Raw genomic sequence first — 15,302 nt, 5'->3', positions numbered from 1 at the left:
CATGTTCGCCGTATTTGGAAAATAATAAGGGGGGTGAAATTCAGGGTTCGGATGCAACATTTGGGGCGTCCGGTCTCGCTTGGTCTTGAGCAAATGACGAGTTGTAGACTGTGGTGGATCTGTAGCTCGACGTATCATTCAAAAGAAATGGAATTACGGGCCCTAAGATTTCTAGGGAAAAGGCCGACAACCACCCGAGCTAATCCTCAAGAGGTGGAGGAACCCAAGTTGGGATTGTGTGATATACGGTTGGCAGATTGTTGTCCAACCGCCATGATGGACATACAGCATCGAGTGGTTTCCGGCCTTGAGTGTCCGGCATGCGGATGCCTTGCGCTATTTACGAAGCTCCACCAGCTCCAAGCCGTCCACATGTTGAGTCGCGCACGTCAAGGAACACACGCAGAAGCCCCGAGGTTTCGTCCAGACGTCGTTAAATTGCATCATAGATAGACTAAATTAACGTCAGTCGCTGCAAGGCATCCTTCATCGAATAAGCTATGTAATCTTTGAGAAGGGAGGTAGGATCACTCACAACGAACCCATGTTGCATCACCGAACAACCTTCCCAACCCCACTCTCCAAGACAAACTTCTTCACGCCATCTTCAGCACTCCACGGCACCTCATTCTCCCAATGTGTGATCACCACCACCGCCTGATCCTTAGCCATCCCTCTCCCATCACCTGGCACTCCGCTCTCACCCCTCAGGTAAGATCTCGCAGCATTAATCATACTCGCGTCCATCCCACTCCACACTTCATCCAGCAAAACCAGCGGTGGCTGTCCAACCAATGCTCGCATGAGAAGCACGACCCGTTGTTCGCCAACAGAGAGAGACGCAAATGAACGTGAAGCAAACTCTTCTGACACAGGCAAAATTTGGTCGTGTCCGGGTTCGACGGGGGTAGCCCATGCAGCTGGTCCTAGATGTTCGATCACGTCCCATATCCGTTTCTCTCTCCATTGTCGTTCAGAATCAGTCAGCTCTTCGCCTACTCGCCCGCCAACGCTCCGTTGGGGTTTACCCGAGGAAGTAACTATGTTCCTAGGTACGGAGAACACCCCTTCAAAACCGGTCGCCACGGCCTCCCAGACCGTTAGACCCGTTCGCCGTGGAAATGCGTCGAATAGCTCTGGGGAAACCACGCCTATTTTGGAGTGAAGAGTGGGTGTGGGGATACGAGAACGTGGTTGAGAGAAGAGCCGTAGATAACGCTGGGAGGCGGGCTCAGAGGGTGGTGCCGATAGCGGAGATGATTGGGTGTATGACTGGGGATGATCACCCGTAATGAGTGAGAGGAGCGTAGTCTTTCCTGAGCCTGTAGGATCGATGATTGAGGTGCTATCAAACACATCACTTGTGAAAATGGCACCTACCATTAGCGCCAACAAGGTGCCACCGTTCGCCTCCCTTTATTTGCCAGTTAATAGCTTTCAGGACCTGCATATGCTCGAAATTAGCGTATATATGCACCATGCAGCAAAACGCATACCGTCCGATCACCATATTTTACGCTGACATTATTCATATCAACCAATATCTCACCGCTATGATCAACTGAGACCTTGGGCACGTCGTTACACAATCTGCTCTGTTCTGATAGGCTCCCTGATTCTCGAACAAGGCGCTCTATTTCATCCTTGGTACCTGTGCGAATCCTCCCGCTGTCCACGAGCGCGACGTGAGTGACCCACTCGGGTACGTCGTCTTGTATGCGTAATCCCAGGATAATCCGCGGGCGCCGAGCAGAGTGCAGCTCATATAATAGCGATAGCAAGGCCGGCCGCGTTTGTACATCAAGTCCAGCTAAGCTGTATGAGTTAAACAGTATATATCAGAAAGCAGACACCTACTCAAAGGTTCATCGAGCAGAAGGAGCTCTGGCTTGCGCAATATCGCTTTCACGACGCGCGCTCGACGCGTCTGGCCGTTGCTCAGGGCCACCACCGGCAGATCCAGCAACTTCGTGAGGCCCATCCTATCTGCAAGCTGTTCGAAGTAATGCATGTCCTCTTCGTTCGCGCGTTGCACCTCACGTTGCCGGTAGCCAAGCTCACCAACGACCTCATCTATCGTCTCTGGAAACACGCTTTCTCGCAAGGTCGTCCGGTCTTCTTCCCGCACAGCGCCGTATCTCGCAGAGTAGTCGTAGAACGCCCCCGATCCACGAGCGCGGTTTCCGAAAGAGACCATACTGATTTTCTGGTATGGGTCGCTCCCATCCAAGCTGAGCATGGGGAACAAACTGGTCGGCGGGGGCGGGGAAATGCGGAGATGTCCCAATAACGTCTGGGGTCTACATAAGCACGCAAACGGAAATGTCTGGAGTTCGAAGACGCAGACCTGAAAAAAGAGTGGCTTTCTCACCAGACGCCGAGCCCACCACAGCCCAGTTTTCCCCTTCGCTCACCGTCCAGTGCACATCACGAAATACCGGTGCAACAGAGTTGGGCTGGCCGAAACGATGGATATTAGCCCCTGGAATGTTGATGAGTAGGTTTCGGGGATCTAGTGGGATTCTGCAGCGCCCAGAGCGCGCCATGCTGGCAACGCAGAAAGAAGACTGGAGGCAATGTTGGTCTTACTGAGAGGAGTCATCAAGTTCCTGAGAGAAGTACGACATAGCGTGGCACGTGCCGAGGCCTTGTCCGTGGTTCTCCTGGTCGTACTTCTGTAGTTATGTCTGAAGGCTTATGTATACAATACTATAAGAGGTTCATTACGAGGTCGTGAAAATGCAGGACATGAAATAAGCGGGAAGCTATTACGATATTAGTGAGATAGACTGCGCCCAGCGGCTCTGTTCTACTTTTGCTATCGCGTCCGCCACAGTAGCCTGCAGCTCCTCGGGGTCTAGCAATCTAATGACGCCCGCCTTTTCCAGCGTTCGGTGAGATTTGGGGCAAAGATGCGTGATGAAAATCTTGACGCCTCGACTCTGATAGGATGAACAGAAACAGTCCATGAGTATGAAATGTTGTAACCATCATATAAGAGACCGGCGAAGGTAAGGGGTGGGTAAGCATGAAGTGGTATTTACCTTGTATTCTTCTACGAGTTCGGAAAATATTTGCGCAGCTCTGAGGATTAGGACATGAATGAGTGGCGGAGAAGATGTATAGGAGGGGACACATACGATGCATCTATGCTTTCGACATCTGCCATATGGAACACAAGGACCGAAGCTCTAGGACGCCTCGGGTCTTCTGAAGGATGGCTCCTCTCAACACCATACAACTCGAGTCGTCGCAACCGATCTACACAAGTATCAACAAGCCACACTACGTCAAAGGCCAAAGCCAACACAATAATCGCATACCTTTCAACTGTGCAGTATTGGCTACAAAAGGATTGCGGTGAGGACGAGGACATGAAGCAATGTTAAGAGCAGAAACATACCGAAGTCGAGCTTCTCGCGTATCCGGACAATCAACACGCCGGGAAGATCCTCTTCAGCTTCGGGGTTTTCATTGATGGGTTTCCAGCGGTCAGTGCCAGGGACTCGTCCCTGATACGACGCAGCAATTGATACGATATACGTGAATAGAGCGGCGAATGACTTACCAGAATGGTCATACGTGTCTTTGCTGACCGGTGGACCACGAGAAGCAAGGACAAGATAAGGCCGACTACAATTCCGACTTCGACGTTCCAGATCATGGACAGTATGAAAGTCAGGGACAACAAGCTAAGATCGACCCACGCGCTCATCCTACATACCATTACATTAGCAACGTTAACCCCAGCAACAACTAGCTGACTCACTTCCAGTAGTACCTCAACTCATGCGGCGTCTCCGCAAGCAGCGAGAACACCACCAACGAGATGATGGACCCGAGGACACACTTCGGAAGGTAATGCATCCACGGGAGCAAGAAGAACGTCGTCAGCAAAATAATCGCCGAGCAGGCCAGCGACGCCATCTGCGTGCGCCCCCCGACGTCCCCGTTGATCCGCGACCGCGTGATCGAGCCGTACGCGGGGAGCGTGCCGGGCACGAACGACGCCACGAGATTGCTCGCGCCCAGAGCGACGAGCTCGCGATTCGGGCTGATCGAGTACCCGAAGCGCGCGCCATTCTGTTTGGCGGCTACGATGCTGTCTAGGAACCCTACGACAGAGATCAAACTGCAGAGAGTGAGGGGTGTTCCTTGGGATAGATGAGGTGTTACTTACACTGCGGTCGAGGTAGTCCGCCGGAGGTAGCGCACGTTGGATGCTCGCAAAGGGAGTTGAATGAAGGATTCCCCGGTGCTGATAGAAACACGGCCAAGGATATCTACGCCATCCGTATCCCAGCCAAACCGGTAGCACAGGACTACATAGCAGTTAGAACGATGCTGTGCACTCCCCGGCCGAATACTTACTTGTGGAGACGACCACGACAATAAGGACCTCTGGCATTCTATGTATAAACCAATACTTTTTGCCCGCGTTCTTCAGCCATCTGAGCGAAAGCAAAACAACGACAGCGGTGACACTTATAACGGCCGTCAGACGGTGGCCGTGTGTGAATACATTCTCTAAGACGAAAATGAATTTGTCTAGTGTGGTCTCTGGGTGTACTTGGTGCATCAAGGCTGACAGCCCCAACATCGGCATCAACTGTTCACTAGATTGGATAGATTAGGCTCCAATCTTGGTGTTCCAGTCGCGTGCTTACACCATGATTACGACTGCTGCCGCTGCGATGAAACCTTGCAGCAACGCACGACTTAGAACAACATCGATGAAACCCAATCTGAAGGCTCCCAGTAGGAATGATATTAGTCCAACCTGGGCTCGAATTAGGTTTTGTTAGGACGGGGGAAGTCTACGACCACTCACTTGCAACGTGATAACCGTAGCCACAGACAGGCCCAACTCATCAGCATCGCCAGAATGTGGATCTGGGAGGTCCCGCCGTATATCTGCGACCGCCTGTCCTAACATCAAACTCAAAGCGGCTTCCGGCGCAACATTCAGCTGTCGGGATGTTCCGAGAAACGCGTAGACGATCCCTGGGATAGAAGCCGCAAACTGCACGTACACCGTCAAGCAGGCCTCGAGCAACGATCGACATGAAAACGCACCAAGCCCGTCACAGGATTAAGTTGAGCCAGCGATGAAGCGTAACTGACCGACTGTGGTATCAGCATGCAGGCAACCGTGAGGCCAGCAAGCAGGTCTCCGCCGAGCCTGCAAAATCCGTGTCAGCTGGCGACTAGGAAACCCCCAAGTACACCCGTACAGTGATAGCGAGTAGTCTGGTATCCATGCCGTGGAGGGTATGTAGTATTTGATGCGTTTTGTCAGCTTCGAGTCCGGTTTTCGTGGTATGGGAGTGCCTGTGGACCACAAACAACGTTCAGCTCAGCCCGCGCCCGCGCGCCGCGAATCATGCGAAATTCCCGCCAATTCTCGCTATCGATAGCGACAAAGTGCAAAATGACTCACTGGTACCCGTGCTACCGTACTGTTCGTGTCGCGCGCCGCCCTCCACATCTAGCAACGTTTGCGCCTCATTACGCACCGTTGAAACGCCATCGATGCCCATTAGCGACGAGGCTGAAGAAACCGAGGACATTCCGGGACGACGTGCTGAGAGAAGACTCTTTATGGATCCGGAGCATCATAGAACAGAAATATATATTTAAGTATGTAATATCCGGGTTCCCAACCAATCACAAGCCTCTGAATGGAAGCCCACCCCTCTCTTTGCCCCATCCAGTGTCATTATCTACACGACTTTGATGTTTACGGTACAACGGAGTGGCATAATCCCAAGTGCAATTGATGCTATGAGCGGTAACTGCGATAGCCGGGAAAACACCGACACCATCTTGACACCATCGCCATACATTGTTCCGAAGACAAGGTGGATGGATGAGGCGCGGTCATTAAGTAGAAAGGGCAGCACGTCTTCTTGGGCAGAGTGTATGTCTGGAAGACGAGTATGTCTGGGAAGCGTGGCAAGTATTCACGGAGCGTCGATCTCACGAATAGATAACGCAGAAGACCATGCATTATGGTATGCCACTCTTTATGCATCCAATTATACCTGCAGTAGTGTAAGTAATTAAGCCGATAAAACCCGAAAAAGCCTGCCGATGTCCGGCCTATGTGTCTCTTCTCAGACTCTGTATTAACTGGGTTAAACCCAGTTCTTGCTCGATCTGCACGGCGTCGGTCAAGGCCAAGATATAAATAAAAACAGTTTCTGCCTGTACGTACCTGCTCCTTCAAAGCTTGGGTTTCCTGACCAGCGGAGGAACGGAAGACGGCATCTATCTCTTCAAGCGAGGCGTTCGCTGTTTCGGGTACTCTATAAGTTGACCAAAGGTACGCCATAAAGCAGGCTGTAGAGAAAATCATGAACGTCGTGCTATAATGGCAACATGAGCATCAATCAACGCCAACGCCATGGAGGGAGGACTTACGCTGGCGATACTTCCATCAGCATCGGTGTAATCAACCCGATGAAGACTAGTGATCAACAGCGTCAGATGAACGCCGTGCAGTGTAAACGAAATACACACAATTGTTGAACCAATTAGATGCCGTTGAAAGGGCGACACCTTTGCTTCTCATCGACAGTGGAAAGACTTCGCTCGGAAGCACCCAAGCTACGGGTCCGAACGAGATGCCATACGCAGCGGTGAAAATGTAGATGCAACTGCGAGCAACGATATAAGTCATAGTGTATCTTACGTAGAGAGCGTTTACTTACCCAACGGCTGACCATGCAGCCGTCGGATGTAAAGGCCAGTTGTCCTGGAAGCGCCAAACCTACACACATCGGGAAAACGGTTAGTTCAAGATGAGTAAGAGAAGCGCAAGTATAAGCGTACCAGGAGTGATACGAGAAAGTGCGAGGTAGTCATGACAATGCTTCCGTCTGACGTCAGGTTTCATTAGTACGTACGTAGCCGAGAGAGTAATGAGCAAACCAACATCGTAGCAGTGGTTTGCGGCCTGCGGGAGGAGACGTTAGGTTGGCGTCACGGCTAACACAGGGACTACATTACCCCACTGGTCGATATACATGATCGTTGGGAAGACAGCGATGGCTTGCACGATGCCAATTCCTCCCGAGGCCAACAACGAGACCTTATCACCGCTTAGACCAATACTTTGTAAGAGTGTAGGACCGTAGTACAGCAGAGCATTAATGCCGCTCCATTCTATTCGCATCAGTTAGATAGAAATAAATGGAGGGGCAAGACCGCGATACGCACGTTGGAATACCATGATTAGAATGCCTATCATCGTCCTATCCCTATAAGCGGGAAGGAACAGTCGCTTGTAATCCTTCAACTCCCTCACTATTAACCCGTCTTTTTCTATGGACTGTCCGCTCTGAACACTATCTAGCTCGAATGCTCTCTCAGTGAGTGTAGCCTCGACACGCATCTCCATCAACTCAACCTAGATGTATTCGGCAGCGATTAATCGCAAGTTCACGCGTGACAAAATGGACTGCTTACCTGTAATAAAGGCTCCTCACAGGCCTCTGAGAACGGGAGCTTGTGAAATCTAAGCCAAGCTAGGGATCTCAAAGCTTCTTCATATCGCCCCTTACCAATGAGGAATCTTGGAGACGGCGGGAGGAGTAGACTACCGACTGCGAGAAATACACCCGGAAGCACTTGCGCACCTAGCGGAATTCTCCACGATGCAGCCCCAGGTACTAGAGCCAAACGTAAGTAATATTCAGCTAATTTAGCAAGGTAGATACACGCACTTGTTCTGGTAAAATATCCGAGCCAGAAACCAACGATGACGCCGAGAACGATAGCGTACTGTTCCAAAGCCATTAGCGAACCTCGGATTTCCGGCGGGCTGATCTCAGCCATATACTATAAAGCGTTTAGTTCCCTTATACGCGGGGAAGTTAGTCGAGGACATACGAGAGGGCACAACATGCTGCATTGGTCGTCTTAATTCAGCTAGTCATTTGGCGTGAAATTAGACTGACCTCAATGCACCGACACCGAAGCCTCCAACAGCACGGCCAATGAACAGGTGGCTGAATGACTGTGCTGCACATTGGAATAGCGAGCCTATAATGAATACAACTTCGCGCAGCAAGTCAACCAGCGTTCAGATGCTAGCCTCTGGAGTACGCACTACACGCGAAACATATGGCGTATCTTCTAGAATAGCGATCCGCTAGCACACCGGCAGCAAGTGCCCCAAACAGAGCACCCAGCTCCAACACGGCAGCTACAAAGCAAGCAAGATTATGGCATCTCGTTCAAGCACAAAATGGCAGCGACTCACTCATGCTTCCTTTCTCCCAAGCGGTGATTTCACCCCACTTCCCCAAGAAGTCCGGCATCACCAGAACGTTCGCTATGACCCCCTGATCGTAACCGAAAGTAAAACCGCCAATAGCCACATATCCCGCGCATGCTAGAGCTACTTTATTCTGCAGTAGTCCGGATACGCCGGGCGGGCCATACGAATAGGAATACGTATGTCCGTCGTCTTCAATTACCAAGGAGCCGCCGTGGCGGGCGTGTCTATCTGATCTTTCTTCCCCAAGGAGGGCCGAAGTTGGGGAATCGTGCGGATCTTCGAAGTCAGCCATATTGCATAGATGACTCCCGGTGAACGTTCAGTGTTACACCTTCAGTGTAGAGTAGATATATCGGCTCCGTGAATGATAGTAGTAGCAAAGTTGCGTACTGGCTTGCTGGTTGACGAGAAGTCCTGGAAACGTCGCTTCAAGTCTCAATAATGATGCATGTCGTCGCAGTGCAGGAACAGCGCACTGACGAGGCCGAATGGGGGCACTTCGACACGTGATCCTGTCGCGTTGAATAGGAGCAATAGGAGCACCCTAGTCTCCAGAGTGACAAGATTGATGATTTCGCCTTAGGACAAAGTCATAGTAACGCTGAAGTAAATGATGGATTACAAGTAATAACATTACGAATCGTACAAAAGTGATACAAAGCATTGCAATAATTAGTCTACGAGTGTTCTATGTGATTGAGAATCTAGGATACTAAATGGCTTGTTGCTCGCTGAGGAGCACATGTAGCACATCGTCCAAGAAATCTATGCCCTCTCGGGACAGCGTACCTCGCCATTCAATCCTCAACCCGCTTCCTATTTTCCATCCTGTTAAGCCACTGCGTCCTGAGCGGCTCCGGCCTACTGCGTGCAGAATATGACCATACGCTTCCTCTATATCATCACAACTCTGATCGTGCAGATAGACGAGTAAAGAATGTATTTGGCTGCCCGCTTCGGAGTAGTGGGAGATGGTAGATGAGGTCGAAGACGTGCGCGAGAGCATGTATGATGGGTGGGGGCCTATCGTCGAGGAGGCGGTGGGCTCTAAGAAGGCGATCGGCGGCGGGACGAAGCGCCTGCTGATAGCAAGATAAAGGACGGCGAGCGACATCCCGTCTGCAGCCCGATCCCGGGGCGTGGTGATCAACACCTTCTCTTTGCTCCCCTGTAGGCCCAGAAACCTGCATGCAACCCTCAACTGCTGTTCATCGAGGTGCGCGTTGCCGTCGTCATAGCATATATCAGATGGAACATACAACCAAAGTGTCCGCTCGTCCTCCTTCCATATCTTGGTTTCGTTGGCTGTGCATACCTTGACGACGTATGAAAAATCCTCCCCGCCCAGCAGGCGCAGTTTCCTCGTAGCTTGCTCTTCCTCATCGTCTACCTCGGTGAACGCCACAAACACCCCGGAATCGTCACCGACCTCTTGCAGACACCGTCGGAATGCGCGCTGTATGGTAAGCTGTTCTGAGGTGAGGGCCTTTCTGCGGCGGCGAGGGAGATTCGTGAGTGCTTGGGCCGTGTCAGCCTGGCGAAGTGGATCCCGCTGTAAACCCAAAGGGGCGGTCACCGTGTTCTGCTGAGCTTCGTCTTGCCTGGCTTCCGACTCTGGCGGCTGCACCGTTATTTCTGGGCGAGATGGAAAGTTTGGAACCACAGCCTCTGGAAGTGTCTGCAGAGTTTCCTGGGCTTTGTCTGCGTTCACATCCTTCTTCCTCCGTCGGGGTATGTTAGTGATGTGGGGCTCGAGATTTCCACGTGGTTTCATCATGCCCCTGTCGCTGCTATCCAGGGACTTCAAGAGTGCGGTACGACGCGCCCCGCCCAGCAACTTCGCCGGGGGAGTTGAGATAAGCGTCGATGTTGTTGATAAGCTCAGTGGCGGGGACGGGGGAGATGATGGAGAGATACGGCCAATATTAAGGGTCATAATTATCGTTACGTTCGTTACACAAAATAGATAAGGAAGTGCTCGACTGATTGGAGACAGCCTGCACCCGTTGTCGTGATGAGGTAGATCGAATCTTGACACTGTGGACGGTCGTGAATAATGTGGCGGGTTGAGGGCAAACTGAAGGTCGTGGTGGTGGAGCGAAAGGATGAGGAAATGGTGATATTGCCAAGCATGGCCAAATATATATGTGTGCACGTGATGAACAGGAAACGACTTGAACTTGAATTTGCCAGTAGAACCTCTGCAGCCTGCTCAATTTACATACGACTAATCAAAGATATCTGTAGCGTATCGTCCTTCCATAATCTGTGCGAACTTCTCTGCTGCTTTCACTTCGTCCAACCCAGTATCCACTTCCTGAATGATAGCAATCAAGCGGCTTTTGACGCCTTTTGACATGGCACCGGAGCCGCAAGTGAACATCTGACAAGAAACGACGGGCTCAGTGGATGCATTTAGGACGTTTGGTGGGCTTACCTTGGCACCCTGACGGTACAGCTTCACAATGTCCTCTCGATCGTGCCACACGCGGCTATGCAAATATTCAGAACGACCTGAAAGGCGGGTCAAGCACGGAAGACTCACTCTTGCACATACTTGCAGCCGTCGGATTTTTCAGAGTCTCGTGAGAATGCTGGGCGAACATCTACAACGCCCTCCTTGATCCAAAGAGCCAGATCGCCGTCCGAGTATAGGTAGTCAGCGTCCGAGCGACAACCAAAGAACAATAGTGCGGGTCCGACATCGCGTGATGCTACCTTCTGTGCCGCACGCTCCTGGAGGAAGCCTCTCATCGGGGCAAGACCGGAGCCCGCGCAGAACATGATGATAGGGATCGAGGGGTCGACAGGGGGATGGAAGGCTACAGCAGAAGGACGGACGCTCATATGAACCTTTTCGCCAGGAGTGAGGTTCGCGAGATAGTTAGAGGCCACCCCGAAGAATGTTCGTGTCCTATCGAAGTGCGAGGGCGCTGCGAGAACGCTAATGGCGAGGGCGACGTGTTGGGGATTGACAAGTGGCGAGGAGGCAATGGAATATTGTCGCATGCGCATTGGTGGGAGCATGTGGATGAAACTTCCCAGAGGTAGCTTAATACTTGGATTGATTTCCAGGAGATCGAGGATGCTGATGCGTTCTCCCAACACAGTTTCTGCATAAGATGTCAATAGTTCCTTCAATGTCGCCTTCGTAGCTGCATCTTCAGTAGCAGCAGATAAGATTTGGATATCCCGTGTAGTAGCTGGTTGCGCTAATTCAAGGTACCCGGAGAATAGTTCCGAAAGAAGGATGGGGTTGTCAGTAGGAAGGGAGGTGGGCCCGCCAGCAGAGACTATGACCTAAGACAGGTTTATTAGTACAAGACATGGATTACCTGGAGTAACGCACGTACCTGTTCTTCTTCCGTTAATCCAAAGTACTTCAAAGCCCGTTTCACAATGACGGTGGGGTTGCGGGGGAGTCTGAGGGAGGAGACGAATGAAAAAAGGTGAACATCAGACATACGCGAACTTACATAGCCAGGTAGTCTCCAGCGCGGAAAGTTACGCCTTCCGGTAGTTCAAATTCTAATAACGAATGATGAGAAAGTCATGTGGGGCTTTGTTAAAGAACACACCAATGTGCCGTTTGACTGGTACCCCCTCCCCGGTGAGAACGCGGTTTTCAATCACTCGCCCGAGAGCAGCATCTCCTTGACGGAGCCTTGTGGGACGCTCCTTCACCGAATCCAAGACTTTGACCGTGAATTCTGATTGGGCAACGGTGCCTTCCGGAGCACCGTATTCCTAATCCACCGCATCAACATCAGAAATGTTCTCCACCTTTCACCTTTGAATGCCACGTACGGTAGCTAGGCCTTCCCAGAAGTTTGCCTCGAACTCATCAAACACCTGGAAGAATTCGGCTAGGCCTGCATCACCAGCACCACGAGGAACGAGTCTCTTTCCTCCACGCTTCTCCAGTAGATCATCGCATAAAGCCGGGATGCGTTGATATGTCTGTACCCAGTCGTGGTTCCCACAACCGAAGACTGCAAACTTCGCTCCTTGAAGTTCCTGGCCTTGTAAGTTACTAAGCCAATCGACAAATTGTTTTGCATTGTCAGCGGGTTGGCCTTGAATATATGTCAGTGGAGTAGCCTTCGACTGAGGGGAAAACAACTCACCCTCAAAGGATGCGGTTATAATGAGCACGGGCCCGTCTGTGGGTATGTTATTCGTAGCCGAATCCAAACAACCAATGTAAGGTTTGTAACCTGCGGAAAGGGATGAGCTGATAGACGAGTCACGGTGGCGGAGTGATTACCATGACTAGGTGCGTCATCTACAACACGCTGCGCGAATGATTCAGAGGTTCCAGTATTGGACCCGTACAAGACGTATAGACGCTTCGAACTGTCAACGGTTTTATCTGTAGTTTGGTTGGTAGTTTGGTTGGTCTGGGGCGCCGCCAAAGGGGTCGGAGTGGAGTAGAGTCGCGGCCTGTTGCGAGGGATAGCTTTGATGTAGAAATCCTTTGGCTTAATCGTCAGCGCCTGCTTCAGTTCCAGAGTATACGAAGGATCGGCCATGAAAATGTCGAAGCGCTGGAATATAGAAACAAGGACGAGTTGGATTTCTTGCCAAGCGAAGGGCCTTCCAATGCATCCACGAAGGCCAAAGCCGAACTGGAGACGAACTGATGAATTTACTGAGTACAGAGGATTGAAGGGATCTTACCGGTTGCCACGCGTTGGGCTAATTGAGAGGCTTCTGGTAAGTGGCCATGTTGTATCGTCAGTCTATCTGGAAACTTACCGGGAGGGCTTCGAATTTTCCGTCCAACATGCGCTCAGGTTTCCATTCAGCAGCCTTGGGATCGCGTGGTTAGATAGTTAGCATGTGCGGACAATGGACAACCTGAAGACGCACATCCTCGCCCCACACCAGGGGATCTCGATGTATGGCGATTATCTGAAGAGTTACAAGCTGCTCAGCTTTGATGGCGTATTTTCCTCCTAGGACGGTGTCCTCGTAAGGAGCGACAGTACGACTTGGGGCAGTCGGAGCCATCCGTAAGGTTTCACGCATAACAGCTTCGTATCTGAATTAGTCGCGGTACTTCTGACACAACGGAGTAATGCTCACCAACGAGATAAGGCAACTTGCTGAGATGCTCGTACTGAACCGGTCCGTCACCGACTACTTCGTCGATTTCGGCTCGTAGTTTGCGTAGGGCTTCGGGATTCTTGAGTAGATAGTATACGACGAATGCGAGAGTCCCTAGATCGAGGATTCAGCGAGGTAACGCATTCACCAGTCAGATGTGTTTACCTGAAGAGGTCTCGTGGCCTGGAGTAAAAGGAGCGTGTAAATTTACTGATAGTCTGTCACTCAATGAACGTACCGGCAATGAGGAAAGTAAGGAGCTGGCAAGGTGCTTAATGAGTTAAGCGTTTTATACCGTAATGTAGTCACGTACATTGCGGCTTATACTTTCGTCGGATAGCCCTTCACCTGAGGCAGGGTCCCTGGAGTTTAGCATTATATTGAGGAGATCTTTCTTCTCCGTTGGGTGAGCTTTCCGGTCAACGATCACTAGACATGCCAAGGAAGGAGTGTGAGTGGACGACGGAATAAATACGGTTCAAGTCATTCCTTACTTTGGTTAGCGATGTCTGTCATCACCTTGATGTCGTCGAAGTACTTGGCAGTCGTGCCCTTGAGCAAAGACTGTACGATAGTAGGGCGGGAAAATCGATTAAAACACTCTTTCAGAACATCGGCCATGGCCCTCGCAAACGTAGGTGGTTGTTCCTAGACACGGATCAGATGATTGTGCCCATTACGAGCTGAAGTAGAGCGTACGAAGTAGAACGAGTTCATTCTATCAGCTCAAAACTCAGAGCTAGTCGACACACTGCCACAAATATGAACATACCGGTAGGACATAGTGCAATAAGCTAGGGTGTCCAACGCGACTCGAGTGAAGTCGTCCGTTGGGTCAATGATATTCTCGGAGCCAAACCTATACAAGATTGTTAACCATGCTAAGGGAATGAACGTCAATGAAGGTACCTTTCCCATCGCAATACCATCTGGTCACAGATATCCCTCATGTCCTCGAGCATACCTCGGATAGAGGTCGGCCCAAACGCCGGCATGAGCAAGCGATCTATGACATACAAGACTTATCAAGTGGTGGTTGCTTCAGAGATTGATTGATAATTACGAGCTAATGCCCAGTTGGGCTCTTCGCCGTATGCCTAGTATTGTCATTGATCGAGGGTTGAGGAGTGGCGAAATGAAGATTACTGACCGTAAACAGACCGTCGCCAACCAGGTTGCGAACCTGCTTGAGCGGGCCATTGATAGCCTTGTGGAACCTCTTATCGTCCGAGAGCTCGTTAAGTAGGGCATAGGTATTGGCATGCACAGAAGTAGCGCCTAAAACCGTATGCCATTCAGCGCACCGCACGAGGGAGGCAGAAGATGAACCAAACCAAGGATGTCGAGTTTGTAGATCTCTCCATACTGTTGAGCGAGGAGTAGGAAACCACGAACGGGTAGTTCCTTGTCGAGCGACGTCAAATTGCCAACGAAAGGCAAGGATAGAGGTTGTGGAATGGGAGTAGTCATGTCAAAATTGTAATGGAGTCCGCCCCATGCACTCAGGCTTTTATACCTCGAGACAACAGACCCATTGTCCACTTCAAATCCATTTACTCAAGAGGTATTACCAGGACCAACACCATGAACCCGATACCCGGATAACTATCAGGGATGGTGTGTCTGCGGTGAACTGTCTCGCGGCTAAATTTATCTCGGTGATTGACCGACTGCTCGGTCGACGCTTAAGGATACCGAAACCGATGGTCGTCGCATCGTACGTGTCTGTTGGAACTCAGAAATTTCGTGAGTCAGAGACGAAATGAAATCGTCAACGGCTACTATCTCGGCTGCGTGAGTATATACACACAGCCGCCTTTCTTCGACCGTTAACACATTACTGACCCTTGTAATTTTGATACTGAACACGCCAGACTCAATAGTACAGCACCTGGCATATAGAAGGGGT

At 51.0% G+C, this 15,302-nt stretch overlaps 5 protein-coding genes across 5 annotated transcripts; all 5 read right to left on the bottom strand.

The window, feature by feature from the left end:
* Window positions 1-552: 552 nt before the first annotated feature.
* Window positions 553-2,239, bottom strand: PC9H_008166 (uncharacterized protein; the record flags this gene model as incomplete). The annotated part of the gene is made up of 4 exons (XM_036777682.1): window positions 553-1,322; window positions 1,381-1,444; window positions 1,497-1,810; window positions 1,858-2,239. The coding sequence occupies 4 exons, from the start codon at window positions 2,237-2,239 to the stop codon at window positions 553-555; spliced, it is 1,530 nt and encodes a 509-aa protein (XP_036631302.1).
* A 529-nt stretch (window positions 2,240-2,768) lies between these two features.
* On the bottom strand, window positions 2,769-5,540 carry PC9H_008165 (uncharacterized protein; the record flags this gene model as incomplete). Its single annotated transcript, XM_036777681.1, has 14 exons — window positions 2,769-2,942; window positions 3,045-3,084; window positions 3,141-3,261; window positions 3,324-3,344; window positions 3,404-3,512; window positions 3,569-3,716; window positions 3,770-4,132; window positions 4,181-4,322; window positions 4,372-4,616; window positions 4,668-4,780; window positions 4,832-5,023; window positions 5,077-5,182; window positions 5,235-5,331; window positions 5,441-5,540. The coding sequence occupies 14 exons, from the start codon at window positions 5,538-5,540 to the stop codon at window positions 2,769-2,771; spliced, it is 1,971 nt and encodes a 656-aa protein (XP_036631301.1).
* A 562-nt stretch (window positions 5,541-6,102) lies between these two features.
* Window positions 6,103-8,576, bottom strand: PC9H_008164 (uncharacterized protein; the record flags this gene model as incomplete). The annotated part of the gene is made up of 14 exons (XM_036777680.1): window positions 6,103-6,159; window positions 6,218-6,368; window positions 6,424-6,469; window positions 6,523-6,659; window positions 6,714-6,772; window positions 6,835-6,881; window positions 6,938-6,958; window positions 7,012-7,167; window positions 7,222-7,367; window positions 7,787-7,842; window positions 7,894-7,909; window positions 7,962-8,061; window positions 8,114-8,209; window positions 8,267-8,576. The coding sequence occupies 14 exons, from the start codon at window positions 8,574-8,576 to the stop codon at window positions 6,103-6,105; spliced, it is 1,398 nt and encodes a 465-aa protein (XP_036631300.1).
* Window positions 8,577-8,996: 420 nt separating this feature from the next.
* PC9H_008163 (uncharacterized protein) lies at window positions 8,997-10,220 on the bottom strand (the record flags this gene model as incomplete). The annotated part of the gene is made up of 1 exon (XM_036777679.1): window positions 8,997-10,220. The coding sequence occupies one exon, from the start codon at window positions 10,218-10,220 to the stop codon at window positions 8,997-8,999; it is 1,224 nt and encodes a 407-aa protein (XP_036631299.1).
* A 291-nt stretch (window positions 10,221-10,511) lies between these two features.
* Window positions 10,512-14,863, bottom strand: PC9H_008162 (uncharacterized protein; the record flags this gene model as incomplete). The annotated part of the gene is made up of 23 exons (XM_036777678.1): window positions 10,512-10,667; window positions 10,722-10,776; window positions 10,830-11,584; window positions 11,638-11,707; window positions 11,761-11,812; window positions 11,863-12,031; window positions 12,092-12,360; window positions 12,412-12,501; window positions 12,552-12,912; window positions 12,965-12,982; window positions 13,043-13,096; window positions 13,157-13,320; window positions 13,373-13,507; window positions 13,559-13,576; window positions 13,632-13,653; window positions 13,707-13,822; window positions 13,888-14,041; window positions 14,093-14,111; window positions 14,166-14,252; window positions 14,303-14,399; window positions 14,457-14,490; window positions 14,544-14,671; window positions 14,728-14,863. 23 exons carry the CDS (start codon window positions 14,861-14,863, stop codon window positions 10,512-10,514), a joined length of 3,159 nt encoding a protein of 1,052 aa, XP_036631298.1.
* Window positions 14,864-15,302: the final 439 nt, after the last annotated feature.

Source organism: Pleurotus ostreatus (assembly GCF_014466165.1).
Source record: "Pleurotus ostreatus strain PC9 chromosome Unknown scaffold_5, whole genome shotgun sequence".
Taxonomy (NCBI): domain Eukaryota; kingdom Fungi; phylum Basidiomycota; class Agaricomycetes; order Agaricales; family Pleurotaceae; genus Pleurotus; species Pleurotus ostreatus.
This window is presented reverse-complemented; position numbering and strand designations above follow the sequence as displayed.